This window comes from Pyxicephalus adspersus, chromosome 8 (assembly GCF_032062135.1).
Source record: "Pyxicephalus adspersus chromosome 8, UCB_Pads_2.0, whole genome shotgun sequence".
In the NCBI taxonomy this organism is placed as follows: domain Eukaryota; kingdom Metazoa; phylum Chordata; class Amphibia; order Anura; family Pyxicephalidae; genus Pyxicephalus; species Pyxicephalus adspersus.
The window spans coordinates 56973991-56995219 of NC_092865.1; the positions used below are offsets into that span (position 1 = coordinate 56973991).

Genomic DNA, 21229 nt, shown 5'->3' on the forward strand with positions numbered 1-21229 from the left:
GGATGAGTAACTACAAATACAATGATTTCAGAGCGATATGGTCGTTGAATAGTAGTTATTGAATAATCATTTATTATAGTTATAATAAATATTTATTATAATAATTCATTATTTATAGTTATAAGGTGTGCAAATATTAAAAGAAAAAAAACAAGGTTTTAATTTATCCTTCTGAACTTCTGATTTAAATGTCCCTGAGTCTTGCAGCGAGACTTCTCTGCAGGAGTTTTTGTCCCTATGCAGGAAAACATGGCCATTAAGAAGATCATTTTCTCTGTTCTCCAATAATATTCCAAAATGAAAAAAAAAATTGGCTTTGAAATCTGCCTCCACAGTGACATCTGGATAAAGAAGATGCCTGCCAAAAGTAGACTATATATAAACTTCCCTTGCATGGCCACTGCAAAAATTTCCCATTTGGATAGTCTACTGCCCGCTGCTTCCATGAGTTGCCGTGGTCCTATAGTGATATATGAGGCAATTGAAGAAACCAAAGTAAGTCATAGGTAGCTTTTTTATTCAATTGCTACTGTGCTTGCAGGTTTTCTAAAAAGCATATGGATAAAGGGTGACTGTTGTAACTATAACACATTTGGCTATACCTGCAGTGGTCACATTTTAATTTATATAGTTTAAATCTTTTCCTCCTTTAAAAAGAAAAAAAAAGCTTGGTGCCAAAGAACAAGCTCCCTTGATAGTGGTAAAGTTTGTCTAAACTTTTCCTGGCATATTTGCAGATTAGCTTGACCTGTATGTAAATATGGAGGAATATAAATTGTAAATAAAGGGATGTGCAATAGGGTAGGGGGTTCATAAACTATGTACAAATAACTTTGTTATTCTAATCTCTTCTTTTCATATGGGCTACTAACATCAACTCAGTGCCAGTGTGCTGCAGAAACTGTAATTATCAGGTCTTATGTACCAAGAATGGAGCTAATTCAAACCTAATGCTCAGCCGTGATTTTATATTGATTTTTGGCTATGGGTAACCGTTTATTACAAAATATAATTTCTCCTTGTAAAGCCCTAATAAATAAACCTAATTTATAGTTTAAAATATTTAATTTAGCTTTCCCCCTGTACATAACGTGGAGTCATTGCTTCTGAACAAGTCCAGCCCATGACATCACACAATAGATAGATCTTATATCACAGTAATATACATACTGCTAAATGCAGCCCAATTGAGTCATACAGGCATAACAAGCCTATAAAATAAATTTACTAAAGTGTCCTGAGGTGCTTCTAACATGTGTGGCCAGATCCATTGGCTTCCTCTAACTTTGTAGTTGGGATTTCACTGCCATTTTTTGGCTTTTCTTCAGTGGCCACTTGACTGTAATCATCTTTCTTGAGTACACCTTCCTTCATCTCCAACTCTTTATGTTGTCCTTTTTGTTCTGCTTTAGCCTCTTTCCTGAGCATTCGATAGTTGTAGAAGTTGCCGACGAACAAAAAGACACCAGCAAACACCATGATGGCTCCGCACTCTAGAAACATATACTTATAATCTCCAGTGGCATCAACAATGGCACCTGCAAAAGAATAACATAGATACTTAGAATAATAATATTAAGGGTTATCTTCCTTTTTTCATTGCACATAACTCCCTATTTTTTATTACGCTGCTCATCACTAGTCAGAGGGTCACTAAAATTATAAACTAATATAGGTAGATCCTTGAGGCTATGATTTCCACTGTTTTGGGGTTTATTAATATAGACTGTCCCTGGGTAGTTGACAGGTGGCCAGGCATCACCACTATGCTTACTCAAAATGAATGAGCATTCAGAGGCAGTTTTAATGGTCAGTTATCAGTGTGCCTCAAACACTTTGATGGATTCTGCATACAACAGACACTGTTTGCAGCATTTGGCCAACAGCCTTGGTTCCATGCAGTTGTAAAGCCATAACTGCACCCCTTCCCATGTGGAGTAACCCTTAAAGTGGTTCTGATATACAGTTTTCATTTCTGATTCTATATGACAATATAACTCTGTGTAATGAGTCTGCTAATAAGGTGCTCTGCTGTGATACTTCATGAACCACATAAGCTTTACGCTGATATTTTTGTGGTCTGAGACTTCATTCAGAATTTCCTGTACTAATAGAAAAAAATGTCATGTTACTGAGATCAACAATTCCTATGAGGGGCATGCATGATAGATGTAATGTACTGTATTTTGGGTGCAAGATTAGCAAATCACCTCCAATTGGTGGTCCCAGTAGAAGAGGAACACACTCTACAATTGTGACCAGTCCAACAGCGCTTGAAAACCGCTTAGCTCCGACCAGATCCATAAGGGTTTCGAAGAGCATGGAACAGACCATGCCAAAAGCTAAGCCAAAGAAAACAGAGTACACAACAAGACCTGTGTAGGTAGTAGCCAGGGGGCACAAAAGATGACAGGTGCCATTAAATATAATAGATAAGCTGAAAAAGTACTGGATTCTTGGTCTGATCCATTTGGTATTGGCTACGATTCCAGATATTGGCCTGGCAAACATATCAACGATAGCAAGTATAGACAAGAGGAAGGCAGCTGAATATTCGTCAACACCACAATGTCTTCCATATGGAGCAAGAAACACAATGGGAGCATAAAAAGCAATGAACATCAGGACATTTCCAATGAGGTAGATCAAAAAACCCCGATGTTTAAAAAGAGACAAGTCAAGGACTTTGTTAAACCGGGTTAGACAACCTTCTTTTTCCTCATTTTCTGAATCTTTTGATTTTTCTGGCTCAGTTAGTTTTTTGTTAAGCTTTTCTGGGTCTTTCTCCTTTTTCTTTTTAGAAGCTGTGGGCCCAAGGGGTCGGAAGAGTGCACCTGCCACACAACAGTTCAGCAGCATTGCACCCAGGATGAGAAAGCTTCCGCGCCACCCATACTTGTCAAAAAGGAACTGATTCAGTGGAGCAAGAGTTGAAAGAACAACGGGACTTCCAGCCATTGCCAAACCATTGGCCATTGGTCGTTTTTTAAGAAAGTACTTCCCCACGGTGATGACCGATGGCTGTAGGGTCAACGAGAAGCCAAAACCTACACAATAGGGAAAAATAAGTTTAGCACAGGCAATATTGTCATTACAAATGCAAATCACAAAAGCAAAATACAAGTCTCATTGTAGATTTTATGGTGTTAAAACAAAGGTCACAGTTTTAAAACACGTCAGAGAACTTGGAGAATTATATTGAAATAAAATAAATGCTTAAATGATTTCTGTTCTGTATGACATAGAAAGATAACTCACATAACATTTAGGAATGTATATGCTTTGATTAATAATAAATAACTCTATGTTGGTATAAAGAACTATGTTCATAGTACAATCATAGTAATTGTTTTGCAATACATTTCATTATGTTTGGTTTAGCTACTTTAGTCCCAAACTACCCCTGAAGAAGCTGTTGGCTGAATTGTGTCAGGAAACAAAACACTATTGATTTAAGTTGTATTTCCGATGGGTTTGTATAGAGATATGTTCCTATACCCTTGGCTTAATAATGGGTCCTGGACCATTAGATTTTTTCTTTGTATCCAGACTATATGAGGGGGTGCTGAGAAGTTCCTGGCTTTGCCCGCTACCAGGTCTTTGCGATTCTTAAAACTGTTTTTTGTTTTAGTGAGAAGCTGTGATGGCAGAGGCACAAGCAAGTTTCACGTCGTTGGAGTTACGGGCCATCATGAAGTTTTTGTTTTTCCAGGGAAAGTTAGCTAAGGACATTCACACTGAGAAGTCACAAACACTGGGGGAGAAGTGTCCTTCCTACAGCACTGAGACACAAAAACTTCATGACGGCCCGTAACTCCAACGTTGTGAAACTTGCTTGTGCCTCTGCCATCACAGCTTCTCACTAAAGGAAAAAGTTTTAAGAATCGCAGAGACCTGATATTTGCACAGTTACATACTAAGATATTAGGCTGTCATATGCCCCCACACTCATTTTTCTATTTCATCCGGAAGGGGGCAAAGCCAGGAACTTCTCAGCCCCCCCTTGTACCTTACCATTGTCATTTATTTGTTGATACTTTAACAATGTATACTTTTTCAAATTGCCAAAAAACCTCTATTTTGTGTTTTTTCCTGACCCTGACAATGAAACCATTGCAGTAGGTAATTTGCACCCAGCATTTACAACCTTCAAAAATGCTAATTAGGAATGAAACCATTGCAGTAGGTAATTTGCACGCAGTATTTACAACCTTCAAAAATGCTAATTAGGAAGTAAGTGCCATGCTGTGTCCACAAAATTAGGATAAGGGTGACTCCTAACAGTCAGGGAGAGTATGGTCGCCTGAGCTAGCCCAACCATCTTGTCTTTAGCATAGGACACAGAGCCCTATGGTGGTATTGTGATTGTTAGCAGGCACTTTGTTAAAATTTGCAAGGTAACCCATATCTGCCAGATTTATTTTTATTCCACACCAATAAGTACAACAACCAATTGACTACAAGCAATTTTTAAACTCATCTATAAAGAACCACAAGGAACTTAACACTGGTTTCTACAAGAGCTATATGAAGACAGCTGAATGATGATTGACACTCAAGTCTAAGTACACTAAATCATAAAGAATTGAGATATACTAGTAGCTCCTTCTCCTAAAATCAAAAGCGATGGATCATTAAATAGATACAAAAAATACTGCTATGATGTAATCTATTCTAGCAGCACGTAGTACTCCACAACCACACGCACTGACAAATTGTTAAATCACATGCTGCTTGTGAAGTTTACCAAAAAGGGAGCCATTTGTTCCAACTGGTCAGTGATCAACTATCAGTGTCCACTTTCGAGCTGAATTATTAGCACAACCTACTAGTAAAAGTCATCCCTGTATTCAAACCTTTTATGTAATCGACTTATGTGCGTACATATGTGAATTATGGAATAAATGATATTTTAAGGATTTTTGCTTTATAGAACTTCTGACATTTGCAACAAAATTAAAACAAGTGAACATTTTTATAATTTAACACATTTTTGGAGGCACACTGGATTTATGAAATGTAACATGTTATGCAAATTTAGGTTGAATGCCAACCACTAGGTTGAATGCCAACTAGCTATTTAGGTAATAATCAATTAGAGCTCCTTATTATCTCATCATTAATTTTCCACTGACACAAATCTAATTTATTATCATCTCATTTTACTAGCATTAATTAGTATGTGATCGCTTTCTACTCTTGCTGACTTGCAATTAAAATGATTTGAAGTCACTAACAAAATTCCTTTGGCTAATTTGACTGCTTTTCACAGTTAAATCTGAAGTCCGAGCATACATAAAAGACATGTAATACAGCTCTGTATTCATGAAGAACACCAATAAATATGTTACTAAATGCTAACTTCTGTATTAGATATTAGCCTATATATCAGTCCTTGTCCAGCATGTGTTAAGCTTATGTCAGGAATTCAGCTCTGTTAGTTTAAATTTGGTCCTAGAATCAGGCTTTTTAATCATGAACAAATTCCTCTATGTTTTCTAACATTTTTTTTTTACATTTTCTCCTGAGTTTATGAAGTCGGAGGGGAAAATAAGCTGAACTACTAACCCAGGAACACAAATACATTTTTTGTTTCTCTTTTCTCTCTTGTTAGACCAGGCAGGTCCTCAATTGAACAAGGGACAGGCAATGTCCGTTCTTGCCTGACTGCAATTTTTAAACACACTTACCTGTCCTCGTTCCATCACAGGTACTGCCATCGTCTCCTCCTCCTCTTCCAGGTTGCCAATCTCTGGCTATCTTGATTGGATGGGCCAGGATAACGTAATTCCTGCACATGTGCTTGGGTGTTCATTCAGTCCCAGTAGCCCCAGGGGGTGCATGCACAGATCAGTCTCCTCCGAAAAGAAGATTGCGAACAGGAAGGTAAGCATGTTCATTGAGAACAGACATCACCTGTCCCTTCTGCAATAAACAACTAGCCTGAACACAATATATCTTTGTGGAACTATAGTTTTGCCTTAACAGCAAAGATCTTTCGTAATGAAAGATCTGGTGTGGGGTTAGGGTAGGGACAAATGTGATTATTCAAAAGAAACTTAACCTAGTTGAATACTAACTCTAAATTTGAGAAGGGAATATTTGTGGTTGTTGGAGATACCAGGTGGTCTTTAAAGGTTTGCCCCTTACAAACCTTATTGGCTGGATCTAGCTGAAAGTTTACCAATGTCTATAGGCACCCCAAACCAGTGCAGCAGACAAAGTTTGCCATGTTTCCAAAGGTTGAGTTGAGTTTGTAGTTTATGAGTAGTAATTTGCAAATGTAACAAAATTTGATTTTAACCCTAATTAAAAAAAATGTCAAACTCGAATTTCAATTGTTTTGATTTAAATTGTCCACCTTTTTTCCTAGCCATGTTTGGCCCTTTGGAGGGATGCTAGACAAGCTTTAAGACTCATACAGCATAAAAAGCCCCCACTATTTTGGGGGAGCATCAATATTATGCGTATTGATGAATGACATGGCTTACAGTTTCATAGCGACTTCCAGAAATACCATTATTTTATAGATATCGGTAACATTGTTTTTTGTCACTGCATAGGTATCTGCAAGACGCTGGAGTATTTAGCTTGGCTCAAAAATTCAATGACTTTAAATTTGATCAAAATATATGATTCTTGATAAAATTAGAATTCTGGAAATTTGGGTAAAATTTGTTTTCAACCCAAATTGGAATCTCATCAAGAGAATGGGAATCTCATCTCATAATGCTGGCCAAGACCATGTGACAATAAATTTGGATGTTGCCTTTGGCAGTTATACCCACTCAAAACCTTTTCTTGTTTTAGAATGAAATATCCTTAGAAAACATTAATGCAAATAGCATAATCATATTTTTTTTACCTATAATAGCTACCATTACATAAGCAGCATCATTACCGTAATGAACATATAGATTTCAGAAAAGTATGACATAATATCAGATTTGTCACTTGTTAATGATAAATTCTGACTGGTCAATATTTTTTCTACCATCTGACTCTATTCCTAAAAGGTACGTCATAAATCTGCCCATTGATTGTCCTGTCAACGATTCAGTAACAAATCTATACTTTACAATGGATTACAGAGTAACTGAGGAAATAATGGCTCATTACCTGCAATGACTCCAACGAAGATGTAAAGCTGTAAAATGCTGGTGCTGAATGTGGCCACAATCATACCAATTGAGCAAAGGAAGCCCCCGGCGATGACCACAGGGCGGCTGCCAAACTTGTTTACCAGGATGCTGCTGATGGGACCTGGATAAATGTAAGATAAAAAAGAAGAATACATCAACTGATTTTATTAGACTGTTTAAAAGCTGTAAATGTTTTAACAATGATTGTAGTTAGTTGTAATAGCAAATCAAAATACAATGTAAATGGCCATCAATAAATGGATGATGATGTGTGATATTGGCTCATTTTCATTTTGCTGTGTATACAAAACAATTTCCTGCTGATATATAACTTATGGGTTCATATCTGGCAGTGGTTTCTAAACACAATTAAAAAGAAAGGGTTGATTAGGGATTTCAGGCTTCCCAGGCACATAACCATTGCAACACCAATGCCACATAACCAATAGGGTGAAATTGTAACTCTAATTGAATGCTACAAGAAGAATATTTCTTCCTTGAGGCTGGGGTAGACTGTTGCCAGATAACTGGATCAGATTATTAACTTCGTTATTTCAATTTATTATATCAGTGTACCCCCTCCACCCAGTGGGAGAGGAACGCCATTTGCTAGGCTGCTGTAACCTTCATCCCAACAGCTAGGGCTGCCATTGGACATTTCTGGGCTCATGTCTAAAAGTCAAGATTTTGATCGGGGCTCAGTAGAGAAGTACCCCTTGCCACCCCCACCAGATTGCAGCCATACCAACATCAGCCTTATTTACACACCAACACACTCCTACATGAGCGCCATAGAACCCTAATTTCCAGGCAGTTTATCTCCCACAGTTTGCACCTTCTTCTGTGTTGCCCTCCAATTCCTCTCCTCTGGCTCCTGGAGCACGGATTTCTTTCCCCAGATTGCCACATGTAGCCCTTTCTGGCTCCCAGCCCAATTGTCCCACTGCATGTGCCAGGAGACAGGAATAAATCAAGCAGATACCGCTAAATCTTCCTTGTCCCTTTGGCCCCAATAGCAATCTAGGCAAAAGGGGCACAGGCAGCAATAAGCCCCTTAGGGGGGCAACTAATGTCAGAGTCTCCCTTCCTTCCCTGGAACTGCAAGGGTCAATGGGGTAATAGTTACACCCCTGTTAAAATTGTTGTAGATACTAGGCAGTATAGGAGCAGCCTTACAAATAAAACTTAAAAAAAGTCAGATCATGAATGATTGAAACAGTCAAAAAAGATTTGCAGGGTGAAGGCTGAAGAAATCGATTTAGTTCTAAGGTTTTTGAGATCGTTCTTACGCGCTCCGCTGATACGAGCTGAGCATCATTACCCCCAGAATAAATAGCTTCTCCATTCCCTGTTCAGCAATTTGTACCAGAGCTGCCCAAATACACCGACACGGAGAAAAATGCCCGCTCGGCATCTCCAATAAATAAAGCACAATTTAAAAATATATAGCAAGGGGATTTTCATACCAAGGTGAAACCGTTCTATGTAATGAGGTAAAAATATGTCTCAAAGAAAAGGATAAAAAACTACAGAGGCTAATTTCTGTGCTATTATAGCAGGACTGTATTTCATGCAGTTTATGGACTGTACTGCGTCTCGAAACAACTGCAGGAAACCATTACGCTTAACAAACAACGCAATCATACATTTTCCACAACAAGCACAATAAAATGGAAGGTGGGGAATGCAGTAAAGCAGAAATCCAGATTAGCTTTGTGTAAAAATAAAACTTCAAGGATTACTATGAAACTATAATACGTTACAAAATGTGAACCCAGGGCATGCATCATACTGATCAATGCGTCATGAACATGACAGAAATTGAATATAGACATGGGACAGATAACTTTAAGGTAGATGTATATGGGTAGACTGACAGCTCATTCAGCAAAAAAGATTTATTGCAAAATAGCAAAAAAATGTTTTCACTGTCTTCAATAGGAACTTGTATTTTGGTTTCAGGAAACAGCCTTACTGCCTCCTTTATTCTAGATTAATTTATGTATCTATAAAATAGGTAAAGGTAAATTAGGGAGATAGAGATGATTGAGAGATAGATAGAGAGAGAGATAGAGAGATAGATACTCAAGTATAAATCAAGATTTTTGACCTGAAAATACCAACAGAAAAATAATTTCGGTTTATACTCAGGTAATACCTAGTGGTATGTCCTGGAACTGCATTTGTCTCTGTTTTCACAGATCAAAGATAAGCTATTTATAACACTTTATATAGGGACACCATCTAACTGGGACCAACAAAAATGTATCTTTTAAGAGCAAGTGACCCATTATATTCAACTTAAAAGTAAAAAGAATAAAAAGGGTAAACAAACTGAGCTTATATGTGATTTTATTTTACACCTTTTGAATAAATGTTTTAAAAATAACACATCACAGATGTATTTATTTACATACATAATTTATATAATGACATTTTTGATGATCACCGCTTTGAATGTAAGCAGCAGCTGCATTTTGTGCCCTAGCTTCTTACTCAAGTCACTGTAGAATTTTTCTGTTTTATTTCGGTTAATATTTAAGTATATACAGAAAATAATATAACAATAGATAGATAGATAGATAGATAGATCTGTGAGTTTTTGTGCCTAAGTTTTAAATTAAACCTACTGAATGCTGTCAGCTGTGTAGTCAGAAGCAGTGTAGTCTGAAACACTTCCTGCCCAGCTTGGTTTATGGCAGGGACTTACCAGATACATTCCTAATAACTATACCAAATGCAATGCAAAATAGGATCTACATGGACTACATCTACATGGATCTTGCCTAGCCCTGCTAAGGTCAACTGATGGCAGAGACAAAAAGGTTGCTTCCCTCCTAACCATGTTTCCTGCCCCTGCACGGAGCTTGTGTTGTCATTAAACCACTCATTAAATTTATGTTTAAGGTAATTGGAAGCATTTTATACTATAAAGAGACTTTTCCTTAATATGCAGAAGTCCGTTTAATGGTTGTTATCAGCAGACTCATAAGCCTTAAGTTGTCTTTTTCATCTCAGAAACTTTGGAGCTATAGGTACACAAGGGTACCTCTCAGTGCCAGCTATTAACTGCTTAGCTCAGTTGTGTTACATATCAAAAAAATGTGTATTTAGCTATTTGTGAACCACAGGCTTCTAATACACAATTAAAACATCATTTGACAGACAGGTCATGTAATGTATTAAATTGATACATTATTAATATAAATCATAGCAGCTATTTCTGTCCCTTTGTACATATTTGGCTGCACATCTGTAGCTGCTTTTCCATGTAAGTGTGATTCAAAGAAACCATTTTTCAGTCTGGCCTTGTCACACACTTAGTAAACAATTACTAAGAGCACGCCTGAAAAAAAAGACATTATTGATCCCAGCAGGCGTCATTCCATTTCTAGATTTCATTTGCTTTTATCTCTCACATGCAATGTGCAATATTGGATTATGAAAGGCCTTCCAATGTAATTCATTTCTTAGATTTGCCAGTATTAGCAATCAGACATGTGAAATTTGCAATATACATCGTAACCTTGTAGTTAAAGAACAAAGGTAGGTGCAAGTAAGATCAATCCGTGCAATACTAATTCAAGCCAGGAGGCACCGCAGGTGAGTTCAGCTAAATTTTCTATTAATCAGACTTTTTATATTGTGTGGCAGATATAGTAGAATTTTCATAGTGCTTTTTGCAGAGAAAGCAACCTCTTGTCATCTATTTCTGTGCAATCTTTCTACAAAAAAAATTGAGAGAAGCTTGGACCTTGGGAACATTTTTTAGAGAGAGAGATTCGGGGCCACGTTGGAGATTATTTTTTTTAGGCAATGACAATCCAGTTGCACAAGATATATGCTTTAGAATAGAACTTTACCAGTAATTTTCTAGTCTTTAGCAATGCATACCTTGCATCAGCATATGCTATAAGGGTATTTTAGACATCTGGCACCTTCTGACTCCTCTCCACATACACTGCACCCCATTTCTTCTACAATTTCCTTTCTTAATTTAGTCTCTAATATCCAGAGGTGGTCAGAAGAGGGAAACAATGTAATAAAAAACTGTCATAGTTGAAGCTTGGTGATATTTCCCATCTCCCATTTCCCACCTTGCTACCCTAGGCCCAAGAGTGCTTGCATAGAGCCCCACTTAATATTACTTGGAAAATTATAATGGTAAAGGACTAGGATTTGTGGATAGCCCCAGCATGCGTACCATGACTAAGTTTATGTTCCTGGAGTTCCAAAAGACACTAGGCCATATTCAGAGATCCTGATGCTCTACTAGGCTCATGCCTAAAAAATTTAACCCAGGAGAACTTTTAGTAGACTTGTGACTAGGCTATGGATATTCATATATGTATATATCCCATAAGCCTTAAAACAAACTACTGCAGGATTAAATTCTTTCCACAAACTTACCAGATTCTGCTCCCAGTATGGCTCAATAAAATGTGTTCTGAAATCCATGGTTATTTGCCCATTGGCATGTGTGTGCAATGTCTAACGGCCCATGACTAGCAGCAATATCACATGGAGTTGGTCACCATGTACCACTTAAATAAATCCAACATTGTATGCCAGAATATCCCAACATATGTACAGGATTGTAAATAGATGCGAAAAATCAGAAGAGTTTTGACATTCATGGTTTTGTGGTGTGTCATACATCAACTGAATATCAATTTACCAAATGATGTCTATATGGCTACTGAATCAATTGTCCATCCAACAATCTGATTATTTAGTTATTTACCAAACATTACAACTTATCATTAAATGCTCATCCACTATGTATGGGAACAATAAGCCGACTTATTTTACAAGCAACATTCAGCCACTAAACACCCAAAAGAATGCATGTAATGAGTCTGTATATTTTGCATTTTCCTTTCATCCTCTGCAAAGTTGTGAGGTTAACAAGTGACAAAGGTTAAACTTTTACAAAAGTCAAACTTTTATTTTCAAAGCCAAATGTCAAGGAAAGTCAAGCATCACATTGTTACCTTGACCAGGTTCAAGGTTTAGAAATTGACATAACTTGCGTGTTATGTTAACTCTTTTGCTTTAGGAATTTTAGGTCAAACTCACAAAACAAAAAATAATTTCTACTTAATGTTTTTAGGTTGTTCCATAAATATTACAAATTATTAAGGGATATAATTATAAAAGAGGGATTCTGACATTCCCTCCAACATTCCCTGGTGGGAAACAATTACTGCCATTAAACACAAGGACCTGGAAGATTCATATTTTATGTTTTATTATTAGATCCCTACAATGTAGAGTATATTAAGTGTTGTAGCCAATGAAATGTGTACATAAATAAATGTGATGGTGGATTAGTGATTTTAATATTGCATTGCTTTATTCATTATCATTAAAGCTAAACTTAACTCTAAAAAATTGCAAACAGACAGGTCCGTTAATACAGAAAGGACAGGTGGTGTCCCCTCTGCAATCAAAAAAAAAGCCATAAATGACAGATTGCAGCTTTTTTTTTGTATGTAAAACCACCTGCCAATGTTCCATCATGGGCACTACCATCTTTTTTTCTTCTATTCTTCCTGGTTCCAATCCAATCTTTAGCCATTTTCATTGACTAGACAAAGATAACAAAACTCCTGTACTCCTCATTTAATACCTGGCACATTCCTGCCAAGAAACTTTGCCTAGACCGAGATGCCTAGATCCTTAATTTTCTCTCCACCAGTAATCAGAATTAGCATTGTACCAAGGTAGGAGCCAATCTCTTTCATTGGTGAAAAAATGGAAAATTTCACTGGCAACACTATTTGAATGACTGTGTCATCACTGAGCCAAAACTTAATAAAGTAGATTCTGGTCCCGGATCATCCTAAAACAAAGATGGTGTTCTTCAACACTGCACATAGCCATAGTGAAGTCCCAAATTTTTTTTTAATTTACTAACTGTTCTAATGATTATCAAGTGCTATCACCTTGCAATTTGCTGAAAGTTGGACATGAAATAGCTAAATCTGTTGTGCATGAGTGTCACGTATACTTTAATATTCAATAACAGCTTCATTTACTTGTTGATCTTTCACAGTGCAGAGTCAGACACCTTGCTAATCAACAGCCCAAATTTGTTTTCTCTGGTTGGCCTTTGGTGCCCAATCAAACAGGATGAAATAAGTTTATTTGACAGTGCAAAGGTCAGACAGTTCATTCAGTGCTCAATTGGCAGGCAGAGTGGTTGTAATGATCAGAATAAATCCATGGGAGTATTAACCTTTTACCTTTCATAAACCGTCAGTTTCTCCCGCTGAGCATTGTGTTAAAAGGCTACAGAGTGTTGTTCTCAGACGCTGAAGAGCATATGCATTAGAATTAAATGTAATCGTACTTATCTTGTTTACTGAGGTGTATAATTATTGTGGATTCATAACTAGCAACAATCACCAAGCCTGAGCTAAGTGGACTAGTCGTTCCATATAGGAGATCTTTCCAGTTAATAATAAGGACATGCTATTTAGACAAAGAATGCTGTTTTAATCGCTGAACCTATCTTTTGTCTTTCTTTAGTTCGGCAACCCTGACTTTTCCAGATAATTATTCATAAGAAAAACATGTCACGTATCATTGGCCAAGCTCATTACAGATTTCACACTTTATAAATCCTTTTTAATTTCTGCCTTGATGGAGTTGGCCTCTTATTAAAACTGAATTATGCTGCATGGGCTGTTAAATTTGTTATAAGATCAAGGAGAACAGGTAGTGTAATACTGAAAGGAAACACCAGTGTTATATGGAGATGGGACTTTCAAGTTTTGGGATGTCCAACTTCAGTCCTTGACGACCACATACAGAGCCAGGAATTTCCATAAAACCAGGGCATGTTATGAGTATTTGTAAACCACACCTTACCTAAAGTGGGATTCAAGTTAAAATATAAAAACTTGGGAGTGGGCAGGTCCTTTACTGAAGAAAGGACATACATGTCCCTTTATCCAATCAAATAACCTTACCAGCCTGATCACAATTTTTTTTTAAAACCCCCTTTTCCTCCACAGGCTATGACATTTTCCTTTGCTCCTCTTCTTGTTTGCTGATCTTCAGTCATCTTTAGGTTACCTGCATGTTAACTATTTTCTAAATAAACTCACCTTCCTTCACTCAGTTGAAGTTAAAGTTTGCTGACTGGGGCAACAGGAAGCAGAAACTGCTGGTATCAACAACTTACAGAGGCATTCTGTTAGGAATGATCCAAGCACATGCACTACTACCGGTACTAACCATCAGAGAAAAGTTCCAACGGTATTCAAAGACTTTACTCAAAAATCTGAAGAAAAGCTCATTTCTACTGAATATTTCATTTATTCAGCATTGACTACAGAGGCACATTTTGCTTACATTTGATCCTTTAAATGATGAAAATGTAGTATATGGACCTTCCCCAAGGCAGAACATATTCTTTTAGATGGGCCATTAGGCCCTGGATTGATGCCCTGAAACTCTTCAACTTAAACCTTCTCTTATGCTAGTTGACCCACTGCACTGTGCCCACTGCCAGGAATTGGCACTCCGTTCCCTTAGCACATTTCTTTATATGGTTTTTAGATCAGTGTCACATTGTTGGTCTTTTGGTAACTGGCTTCAGTATTTTGGGAAGATTTTCCAACCTTACCCTGCCTGAAAGGATATTAAATCAAAGAAATGGTAAGGGAGCCCCTTGCACTGATCTTCAGTAAAATGTACAACTTGACTGCAATGTGTGACCATTGGCAAATCAATTTTTAGAGCCGGAGTTTTTAGGGACATTTGGTGGGCAAACAATCTACTTTCATATCTTTTTGCTTGTTCATTTAGGTGCTTTGCAGCATTTATTATCACCTAAACTACATTCACATGCAGAAGACAGACTGACACTTTTACAGTATTGTCTTCAAAATACAATACTGGACAAAGTAGCAATTAACTAGCAATAACGTATTGCACTAAACACTATATAACCCAGCAGGGAGACTTCCCAATCTGCCTTGCCAAATTATTTAGGAGAATTAAGAGTATTGTTGTTTAAAAGGAATACCCAAAATAATTCAGATGCTACCCACATTATACTATCCTCTGTAGTATATAGAAGGACCATCAAGCAGTATTTAAAACTAAGGTACTAGCAGGAAAAGAAGAAGTCTGTGAAGCTTGCTGTCCAATGTATATGGTTTTACAAGTGCTTCATAGACCCTCCCCATCCAAAAATGTACTACAAAGAATAGGCAAGAACACTATTAGGTTATAGTCCTACCTTTACAAAAATGTAACCCCCTATACTAAAGGAATAAAACAGCGGTTAGTGTATGGATGATAAATACGGAGTATGAAAGAGACAAATTTTGAGACAAATTGATGCAAACATTTGGATTTGAAATATTAAATATGAAATGAAGTTACAACCAATGTGCAAATACATTTTAAATGTATGAAACAGGCAGGAGCTACTCACTGTGTACTTTACAGATTCAAACTGATTGATACTCATAGAAAGATTGGGCTTTAAGCCTGTTGTGAAGAATTACAGCAAGAATTGCTCCCATTGCCTGGTGATTGTCAGGGGCCAAAACTTGCTTTTATGAAACTAAATAAATGTTTAATATCTGACCCAGTTTTGCCCAACTTCCAAAAGCAATACTATATATGATCAAGAAATATTCTTTAGTAAAAGTCTATGTAGGTGGAGAGATAAACATATAGTGCACTAAAACAGAGTTTTTAGGTTTGGCTAGAGTAGTGAAGGGTGAGATGATGCCCACTGTGTCTCCATGACCCTTGACTATGAGAAACCTTGAACAAACACGGTGGCTAAGAGGTAAGTGTTCTGGCCTTTGCAGTGCTGAGTTCCAGGTTTGAATCTTGGCCAGGGCACTATCTGCATGGAGTTTGTATGTTCTCCACATGTTTGTGTGGGTATCCTCCCACACCCCAAAAACATCCAGTTAGGTTAATTGGCTTCCCCCTAAAATTGACCGTAGACTGTATTAAAGACATATGACTGAGGTAGGGACATTAAATTGTGAGCTCCTTTGAGGGACAGCTAGTGACATGACTATGGACTCTGTACAGTGCTGCATAATATGATGGTGCTATATAAATATTATGTAATATTAAAACCCCACATTTCACACGTCACCAAAGAGGTATGAGTATGCCTTCTAATGGAGCCACTGGTTCTGATGATACCTGTATAAAGGAAGAATTAACAAATTCTGGTTTTATTCACTGGAAATCTACCCAACATCAGTTTAAATCCTTCCCCATTCAATACATAAAGTGTTGGCTATCCATAGACATTAAAGCCACACCACCAGTTTGGCCCCATTCTGGCTCCTCTACTATGGTGAGTAGGTCCTGAATGCTGCAAAGAATGGCTTTCTGGGTTGTTTCATCCTTGTTTTCTTCGATCAATCATAATGGGCTTTTGCTTCAAGAATGAGGACCAGCCCCATCTTCCAATTCCTTGGGAAGATTAGTGACTTGATTTGAGTAATATGCCTGGACTATTTTTTTTTTTTCGTTTTTTTTTTTTTTTTATTAAGTAAACTGGAGAATAAGGAGAGAAACATATTGCTGCTCGATTTAAACTCTCCAAAAATGCCATTTGTCATGCTGAGTCAGTGACCTAGAACTTGTTTTTACAGTAGATAACGCCTTTTCACTTTTGATCCAGGGTAATAAATCAATAAAGTATTGAAGCCAGTAGATCAGTATAACAGCAAGGCAACTACAATCAGGAGTATCTCAGCAATGGCAATACCCCTTTCTCTCATAACAGGTTTACTTTAATTCATTTCATGGAATTCTGCTGACCTTGGATGATCACACAACCAATATACCCGTGCTTCATAAAAATTGGTGGCTTCTATCCAAACAATATTTAAGTTATGAGTGCATGCCAGTGAGTTTAATCATCCAATGTCTTTTCATAGTCACTATAAAGCCTCTGAAGTGGAGATTTCACCATTGTGGTAACCTGCCCACAGCTAAGTGAGCAATAAAACTAAAAAACCTATTGATGCTTTGGGTCACTGAACATGAGGTCATTACACCTTGGTATTTAGGAGGACATGTACTGTAGAAGGTGTACCCTCCAAAAAAGGCAAGATAAAGCTACGAACTTGTCAGGAGAAGGACCCTGCTGTGGGGGCACACCGGCCAGAGCCGCTGACCATGTCTCCCATATGCATCACAGGGAGGTAGGCAGGTTGTCTCTCTGGACACAACCCACCCACTCTCCCATCCCAGGCTCAGACCTGTGCTGGAAGAGTAGGCTGGTTGTGGCATCATGAGGTCACTCTGGTGAAAGATTCTTTCCCTTTGAGTGACACACGACTCCCTGCGCTTGTGTGGCCCGTAGTCCGTGGATTTATTTGTCTGGGAGCTCCAAAAGGTTGGGGATCATTGCCTTATAGGGATTTCTTCACATTTTTTATATGGTATATGCAACTATGTACATTGCAAAGGGGTCTTTTTACTTATAACCTAAATCATACCCCTAATCTCATAAGACTAGTAGTTAGAAATAGCAGTGCTATAGATAATCCCAAAGTGCATATATGAGGCTGAAGGCACAAGAAGTATACTAATTTTAAAGCAAATTTAAGACAAAACTAAAGTTCCACCTTAAGACTTTGCAATCAGGCAGGGCTTTATTGCAGAAAAGAACAAGTGATGTCTCTTCTGCAACTAAACATACTTAAACATTTGCTTTCTACCTTTGTCAAAATTGCGTATCCCAGCTTACCCTGTAGCTGCTGGGACTCAATAAACTCCCACACACCTGCGTGAGATTTATATCATGCCAGCCTGGCCAATCAAGATGGCCAAAGATCAGAAACAGGATCAGATCAGAAATGTGTTTGGATGAATCAATATTTACAAAGAAGATGGCACAAGGACAATGGAACGAGGACAGCTCAGTGTATTTAAAAATTTGTAATCAGGCAGGTACAGTTATTTTTTTGCATCACCTGTCGCAGGACCTGCTTGACAGTTTTTGGAAAAAAGTGTTTTGTTTCACTCATTTCTAGGTGATACCTATAGCACATCTGTACTTTTGGACTTTATGTTTAATTTAAAAAAGTAAATTTTCAGACCTCGCTTTACCTACAATTAATTTAATTTCTAGCTTTGGCTAGAAGGTATTATTACAGCTTAGTAAGTGAAGGTGTACTCAGCCACCATCACAAATATTACAGTCATCAGTAAAATCCAAATCTTACCTCTACATGTCTGTATGTTTCCGGATATGAGATGCCTTTCTCAGAATTATTACACTAATCCACTTTAAGCTCAGTAATTCTTAAGAATGCTATAGAAGTTCTGTGCAGCTGTAATATAGCTGAGGGTTTTGGGTGACAATGGGTCCATTTATAACATTTATGAAAGAACTTTGTCTTGTTTAGAGGTTTATTTTACACATATTAAAGGAAACTCTGGAGTAAACAAAAACATTTCTATAGTTTTAATGACAGAGCTGTTGAAACCTTAAGCCCCGTACAGATGCCCAATGGGCTTAAGAAAATAGTCACTGGGAATGATCGTTCATGATCATTTTCTGTAACAGATTAATGAGTGCTGTACACACAGTGCCGTTCTGTTCAATGAATGACAGTGGTCATTCTCAATTGGCCATTTAGAGGTCCAACATGGAAATCACTAAATGACATTGGTGTACCCCTGTCTCTCTGTATCTCAATCATTATTAGAGGCTGAGGAGAGAGATTTGGGTACTTTGATTAGTTGCATTTAAAACACACATTTAATGATTTCTTAATGGATACATAAATGCATTAAGTAATGTGTTTTAATATCTCCAAGGAGTTCAGTGGTAACGATTTTTGGCAAAAATATGGTGGTAATTACATGAGGGAACATGAAATGACACAGAAGAGTTCCGAGAGCCATACCCTATTTGTATAGATTTCTATTTTGATGTATATATGCTATAAGCCATAAATATCCACATTGGTGATATTACAGATAAGCTCAATAGGCAAAAATGGCCACATGAGTCTTCCCTGATGACCTTCTGTAATTATATTTTCATTCATTCTGGTAATTCTCTGCTGAGTCATGATGTAGTTTCCCTGCCTTTGATCAATCTTAGCTCTATCCATTCATTTTAGTGTCATTACCCTGTAAAGAAAGTTCTCTTCCCATGTTTTCAGATGAAAGGTGAGCTTCGGTCATATATGAAACACATCAATTTAATAGATTTCCTGACTCAAGAACTTTTTCAGCAATTACAGAAACTATATATGTTAAACCTGCCAAAAAATCAAGTTTCCTGGAATTCCCTGTCCCCATGTAATGTAGATGAAAAACACAGGAGGTGTTAGAAGTCCAAATCAGGAGAACAACCTATTGGGACAACCAAGACTCCTTTTCAATGAGCATTGTTAACCTTGGACAGGAAGCATGTTATTTGCAGGTTTACCAGGCAGAAATGCCATTTTAGTCTGTGTGTGTTGGGGTACCATAAAAAAAGAAGGTAATCATTTTGCACAAACACAGGTAGCGTGCAATGCAACAGTTAAGCTGCGTACACATGTGCAATTATTGTCGTTGGAAAGGATCTTTCACGATCCTTTCCAACGACAAAGGACTACACGATGCATGAACGGTGCTGTACATACAGCACCGTTCTGCTCTATGGAGAGGGGAGGGGGAGAGCGATGGAGCGGCACCCTGCTGCGCGCTCTCCCCCTTCCCTTGCATTAGGATCACTCGTCGTTCGTGGATCCACCAGGACGGATCCACGGACGATGAACGATGCCGACTGTACACACGCCAGATTCTCGCCTGATATCTGGCCGATGCCGATTATCGGGCGAGAAAAATCTGATGTGTGTACGCAGCTTTACTCTCTTAGGTTCCCACAACCTATCACAATGTAAGAATTACTGCCCTAGCAAGGTTTGCATATCAAAGTGAGATACATGATGTTCTATGCAGATCATGAGAATAAATCTAATAGACAATTGGGACAGCCATTTCCAAGAGGTTACAAGCAGTTCCCTGGACTGTGGCTGATTGCCTTCCCATTTGATGATGTCTGCATAGTTGATGTCTGTAGAGTCAGCTGCATGGTTGTAATGTTGTTTTTTTGTCATCTATAAAGGTTGTATTCTATCACCCACTTTAAGGGGACATTCTTTCCTCTGCCCACCATTTAAGAGCCCTCCCCAATTAAAATGGTATTTTTAGGGGTTTCCCAAGACATGAACATTTTTTTTTAAAGGTTCCTCAGGGGTAAAAACGATGAGGAGCAGAATTAGAAGCTGTTTAGAGGCTTAAATAAGGTGAAACTGTTAACTTCAACCATCCAATCATGTGCAAATAAAACTCTTATTTTTATTAAATTAATTCAATAAATGTAATAAATAGGAGGAAATACCTACACCTCTTCACCTTATTTGTAAAGCCAAGTAAAATATCCTTGTGTGTACACAAAAACATCAGGATAAAGGGCCATTTTGTAAATCATCAAAAACCTCCAGGCCATTCTATGTTTGGATTGATAAAAGGTGTGTTAGTGGTTGTTTTTATCTTGCAGATAAGATTTCCAATTTATGACTATAAATAATATAATTTATGACTTGGATAAGAAAAACAAGAATCAAAATGTGTACGAGCCTTGGAGTGGCATAGGAGAAATGTACGTAGAAGCTTAACAATATAACATCAATTTCAGGGGCCTAAAAAATGGGGACATCCAATATATAGTTTTATTTTATTTTTTTTAATTTAATTTAGAAAATATTTAGAAATAACTATGTCTTGTACAAGTGTTTATAAATTAATAATGAATATATTGTGATTCACCAGTTCAATGTTTGTCCTGCAAGAAAAAAAGAACACTGCTGCATTCTTTAAATGTATCTTGCTGTTGGGATCTCCATGTTGGACATCCATCCTAATTCCTAGACTTCAGATGGATAATCTGGGAGGAACTTATTTTACCTCCTGGGCGTTTCACTGATGTCTCGATTTCTGTACTAAAAGTGGTACTGTTTTTTATGAAATTTTTGTTTTCTATATTGTAGACCTGTACCTTATGTAAATATGTCCAAACAAGGGTG

The 21229-nt window shown here is 37.5% G+C and overlaps 1 protein-coding gene across 1 annotated transcript in view; it reads right to left on the minus strand.

Annotated features, from left to right (window-relative positions):
- Positions 1 to 282: 282 nt before the first annotated feature.
- Positions 283 to 21229, minus strand: part of LOC140337198 (monocarboxylate transporter 2-like) — a 34731-nt gene continuing 13784 nt past the window's right edge. The window contains exons 3-5 of the mRNA XM_072420792.1: positions 7120 to 7263; positions 2211 to 3047; positions 283 to 1538 (exon numbers count right to left, since the gene is read on the minus strand). Of these exons, the coding sequence (XP_072276893.1) occupies positions 1249 to 1538; positions 2211 to 3047; positions 7120 to 7263 (1271 nt within the window). The 3' untranslated portion in view covers positions 283 to 1248. The remainder of the gene's footprint in view (positions 1539 to 2210; positions 3048 to 7119; positions 7264 to 21229) is intronic.